Genomic DNA, 5,801 nt, shown 5'->3' with positions numbered 1-5,801 from the left:
ACAAGTGAGGAGTACAGAAAGGTGAGCACAGACAGGTGAGGAGTACATAAAGGTGAACACAGACAGGTGAGGAGCACAGACAGGTGAGGAGTACAGAAAGGTGAGCACAGACAGTTGAGGAGTACAGACAGGTGAGGAGTATAGACAGGTGAACACAGACAGGTGAGGAGTACAGACAGGTGAGGAGTATAGACAGGTGAACACAGACAGGTGAGGAGTACAGACAGGTGATGAGTACAGACAGGTGAGGAGTACAGACAGGTGAGGAGGTGCAGGATGATGTCACCAGTAGAGGTGTTCTGTGTGTTTCTGACCCGTTCTCCATAGAACAGCTGGCTCTTGATCTTCTTCAGATTCTCAGTGGAGACTCTGTTGTCGTAGATGTAGTTTTGTTTTATTTTCCTCCTTTCTCACAGTTCTGCTGAATGGACCAACTCAAAGATCCCCTCATCTTTGAGTTGGTCCATTCAGCAGAAACTCCTGTTCTGGGCTGGTTGGGTTGGTGGGGGGGGGGGGTGTTATATGTAACTCTAGTTTGTGTCTAGGAGAATGAACTTATAAACAGTAAATAATAAACACTTGTTTGTGTCTTACTGCTGAGTGTTGTTAAGAAGCAAAACCTCAGGTTTGCTCCTCCACTTTAAAGAATGAGGGAGCAGCTGCTTCACCTGCTGCAGGAGGTGAGGTTCCTCCTGCTGCAGGAGGAGGAGGAACCTCACCTCCTGCTGCAGGAGGAGGAGGACAGATGTTTCTTCAGCTGTTGTCTTTTTACTCAATGAGCAGAGTTTGGCCTGTTTTATTCTCTTTGTTTCTCCTCGTCTGCTTCCTCCTTTTTTCTTCCTCGTCTTCCTCCTATTCTTCATCATTTTTGTTTTCCACTTTTTCTTCTCATCTTCTTCCTCCTCATCTTCTAAATCCTCATCTTTTTCATCCCTGTCCTCTTCCTCACCTTCCACCCCCTTGTTTTCTTCCTCCTCTTCTTCTTGCTTTCTGTTTTCCTTCCCCTAATCTTCCTTCTCCTCACATTCTTCCTCATCTTCTTCATCATCTTCTTCCCCCTGGTCTTCTTCATCCTTGTCGTCCTCCTCCATTTACTTGCCCTCCTGTTTGTTTTCTCTTCCCTCTTTTTTGAATTCCTCCATCTTCATCATTCTTGCACTTTTTTATTTTAACTTCTTGACAAACTTCTCCCTCAGATCAGCGAGAAGGTTGGTTTGGTTTTATTTCTCCTCTTTCCCCTCCTAAAGCCCGACTGGAGCCGTGCTGCGCCAGCACCTTGCTGTGCGCCTGAGGCCCATCTCGGTCACCCTGTCAGGTCCTTAGACCCCCCACCTCCTTTCTGTCCACTGACCTGCCCCCCAACCTGTCCTCACCTTTCAAACATAAAGCAGTTTGTAGCCGTCTGCTGCAAATTTTGTGAAATAAGCATCTTTTAATGTAATGTGCACATTAAAACACTTAAAAATGGATCTGTTTAAAATGCAGCTGTTAGCTTTTGAAGTCAACTCAATTCAAGATGGCAGCTACCTGCGACTTTCTGGGCTTGTGATCAGAAAGTCGCAGGTTCACCTCCCGTTACCGTCAACATCAAAATGTGGGTGGAAAAGGTGAAACACCCACACCTGCCTCCACCCTCGTTCACCCCACTCTGGGCCCCTGAGCAAGGCCCTTAACCCCCACCATCTGCTCCCTAAACAGGTCTCTCTTGAAAATGAGTTCTCGTGGCTCAATGAGACTACCTGGATAAATAAAGGGTAAATGAAAAAAATAAAAAATCCACAAATGTAATTCAAACTCTGTCAGTTTTACAGATATTGAGCTACAGTTTGGTGTGGTAGTAGCTGAGCATTGTTCACAGCTTGAACTTGTTACAACTCCATTTTTCAAAACGAGGATCTGAGTGTACGACTCATAGATAGAAGGCGGCGAGTGATGCATTCACTCAAAGCCTTTAATTTGTATAGTGTCCATTTACATCTCATTAAAAACTAGGACCCTGAATATGGACTGTACTTATATATAGCACCTTTCTATCTTATCAAGACACTCAAAGCACTTTACAACACAATCTGCGTCCTCATTTTCCCATTCATACAGCACTCTACTAGATCTCTAAAAAGACTAATAAGTGCTTTATCACACTCATACACTGATGGGACACACATCGGAGGCAATGAGGGGTTCAGTGTCTTGCCCAGGGACACTTCAATGTGTGACTGCTGGTGGATTCGAACCCCCAACTCGTGCATTGGAGGACGACTGCTCTAACCACTCAGCTACAGCTGCCCTAATATCAGGTCTTCTACGATCCAGTGGTGTTTTTATTGAACATTTTCTGTGTGAGAAGTAAAAGCATGGACTGAGTGGACACTCCACTGTCTCCAAACCATGACAGATGTCTCCAGTTGACAAACCATCATCCTCCCAGAGCGTTAAACACCAGCTGGTGAATCAAACCCCCCATGCAGCTACTTTTTGTGCTGCCAGAGTCTGAAGATCACTGTAGACGTTTGTGTGCTGGTTTAAAACAACAGTATTCAAGGTCAAATAAGTCCATGCTCAATAATCCAGGTATACAATCCAACAATTTTCAGTCAGGTCATCTGGCCAGTTTCTTTTTTTTGCTGAAATGTTTCACCTTCCATCCAGAAGGCTTCATCAGTCAAGGAAACACACAACACAAAACTGATTTGTCCCCCAAACAGCTTTCTCCAAAGTGGAACAAACCAGTTATGTTGGTGCTAAGATGGTGTCTTTGGCAGGTCCCCTCCTCTGGAGCCGGCCCTCTATTCAAGTATTCAAGGTCACGCACATTATTTCACTGCCTGTCTCCACCCACATCTACCCATCTAGGCCTACTTTATACCCAACATGGCAGCTTTCTCCTCATGGCTGATGGAATCTGTTGCAGTATGTTGGACAAAAATATCCTTGCATTATCTACTTAAATAAAGGAGCTCACACACGACGACAGGAGAAGATGTTTTAACCCAGTTTACTTGCAAAGGCAGTGTTCACCACAGGCTTGCACACATGTTTCATTGGATCCTCGATCGTGGATATCTGCACCAGAGAGTATATAAGAAGTATTTATTTTATACACGCTTATCAGCACGATGACCTCGGCCTCTCAGCTCACAGGTGACCTTCGAGTACAGCTGCACATGCAGCTCCTCTCTGAGAGGACAACAACTCTCTGAGCTCACACACATGGTTCAACATTAATTTAACATTAGCAGTGATAAACATCCATAAACCTTTACCAAAATTACCCTGGCAAAGTACACTTTAGAAGTGTAGATAGCCAGATTTATTATACATTGTTTACTCTTGGTGTGGTTTTTAGACCTGTAGGTGTCAGAATGAAGCTCTGGAGCTTGTGGTTAGTGATACCACAACCACTCTGTGACTTTGAGAGAAATTTGGTTGCACAAACCTTTTGAACATGTTCAAAACTCAAACAATAAGACTGTGACACACGCAAGGACGTTGAGAAGACTTCTTGAGGCTCCCTCTCAAACAACATGGTCAGGTCAGAAGAAATGGGACAGCAGCATCACTGCTCAGCTCTGTTGTCATAAAAATATAACATCTGATGTCTGACCGCACAATTAAGGCTTACTTCACAAAATTTGGTTTGACCCTCGTGACCTCTCCTGCATGCTGATGGTGTTGGTCCAGCCCGAGTCTTGCTCTACTCATGCGTCTCTCTGTGAAAAGTAGTGAATCTGAAAGACTTTCACAGCCTGTGACTCAGGGTTTGGATTGAATTTGTAGATTTGCTGGCAAGTGGTGCACATTTTTGTTCCGCGTTTCTTTTTCAGTATCTCTCACTGCTAACAAAACATGGACTGTGATGTTTTTGCATGTGTCATTGTCTGATGAAGGACTGGATACATTTGAACAAAACTCTCAGAAAGTACAGATTTGATGTTCATCTGCATCTGATTTCCTTTTAGTGTCAACCATCTTCAAGATGGCCACCAGAGCCAGCTGAACACAGTCAGGTTTACAGATGTTCAGTAAAAGCTCTGGAATGCTGATTCCAGATCATTTCACTTTATTCATGTCATGAAAGCACAACAGGGTAAAAACTAGAAAACCTATAGGCTACTGCTGTTAAGAAAAAAAGGACTACCAGTAGTTTATAATTTATACTTTAATATATTTTTTGTCTGTACTTTGTGTCCAGACACCTTCACCTCTGTCAGATGCTGCTCGTGTCGAACAGTCTTTACATCAAATTAGAGATTCTTCATTGGACTGAGGTCTTGGCATTGACTTGTCCACCACAGAACCTTTAACTGGTTCTCCTTAAACCATTTCAGCAAAGTGTTTAGGGTCATTGTCCTGCTGGATGGTGGACGTCCGTCCCAGTCTCAGATATCTAGAAGAATGTCTGTTTTTTCATCCACCTCTCCGCTCCATTAAGGTGATCTTTGTCCTCTTGGATTTGTCTGATTAATGCACCCTTTAAAATCCGTTTAGATCCAAACATAGTTCAGTTTTAGGACAATAAAAAACGTTTCATTCAGAGGTGTTTGAAATAAAGTGACTTTCTGCATGGGGATGTTTGTTTATCCTTCAGCATGTTCTGTTTGCTGCATGAAATCAACACAAGTGTCTGCTTCTCCATACTGCTTTTTAATACAAAAACAGTTCTAAAAAGGTTTGGATATTGTGTAAAATATGATGTTACATAAAATATAAAAGGGTTTCAGACTCCGCCCCTCCAGTAATATCTGCCTCTCATGGTTCTTCTGTTTCTTTTCAGTTCGCCGTGTGCCTCCTCGTTTCTCCATCCCCCCCACCAGTCAGGAGGTGATGCCTGGCGGCTCTGTTAACCTGACCTGTGTGGCAGTTGGCTCGCCAATGCCCTTTGTAAAGTGGGTGAGTGGTGAAGTTGAGCTGTCCCAGGAGGACCACCTTCCTGTTGGCCGTAACATCCTGGAGCTCACAAATATCCACCAATCTTCTAACTACACATGTGTGGCCATATCCGACCTGGGTATCATCGATGCCACAGCACAGGTCTTTGTCAAAGGTGAGAAACAAGACTGGATGCCATCTCAGGGGTCCCTACAAACTAACTTTATGATGATTAAACCAACAGAACCTAAAACCACCTTCAAAAAGGGCCGAGATTCTGACAGACTGGTATCTTTTTTTGCAAATCCAGATTTTCCCAACATCACCAACACTTCAATCAAGATCAAGAGTTAAAAATATTGAACAAATGGAGAAATGTGGAGAATATAAACTTCACTACAGTAAAAGCAGCATAGCTGCCATTATACCATACCACTTTTTTTATAGAGCACTTAAAATAGCAACAAGGTCAACCAAAGTGCTGTACAGCAAAAACAAACAAGCAAAGCAAATAAAATATAAAATAAAGTAAAATAAAACATATAGATATGAATAGCAGAAGATGATAACTAAATGGCTAACACTGTAGAATACAGACAGGTTGAAAACAAATCACACTGTGCCAAAAGCTAGGGAATAAAAGTGGGTTTTTAAGCGAGACTTAACAACTGCAACAGAGAAAGCCCTGTCACCTCTGAACTTACGACGGGACATTATGACAGGAGAGGAAGTGGATATAGTCAGCAGATCATGCTTAGGTCTTGTTACTCTTTTTCTTTTACATTTTTATTGTTGGATGTAACTGGGACCCCGTGTACACGCTTTCGTTCCACCACATGTACCACATGTGGTGTGAATGACAAATAAAGAAACTCTGACTCATAAATATATATCTATATCCATCTATCTATCTATCTATCTATCTATCTATC

General features: G+C 42.9%; 1 protein-coding gene across 1 annotated transcript in view; it reads left to right on the top strand.

The window, feature by feature from the left end:
* Window positions 1–5,801, top strand: part of LOC119414901 (receptor-type tyrosine-protein phosphatase F-like) — a 178,179-nt gene that overhangs the window by 57,852 nt on the left and 114,526 nt on the right. The window contains exons 7-8 of the mRNA XM_037682020.1: window positions 1,197–1,208; window positions 4,775–5,157. Of these exons, the coding sequence (XP_037537948.1) occupies window positions 1,197–1,208; window positions 4,775–5,157 (395 nt within the window). The remainder of the gene's footprint in view (window positions 1–1,196; window positions 1,209–4,774; window positions 5,158–5,801) is intronic.

Source organism: Nematolebias whitei, chromosome 9 (genome assembly GCF_014905685.2).
Source record: "Nematolebias whitei isolate Nwh7 chromosome 9, NemWhi1, whole genome shotgun sequence".
Classification (NCBI taxonomy): domain Eukaryota; kingdom Metazoa; phylum Chordata; class Actinopteri; order Cyprinodontiformes; family Rivulidae; genus Nematolebias; species Nematolebias whitei.
The sequence above is the reverse complement of the archived record's forward strand: the minus strand, read 5'-3'. Positions and strand labels throughout refer to the sequence as shown.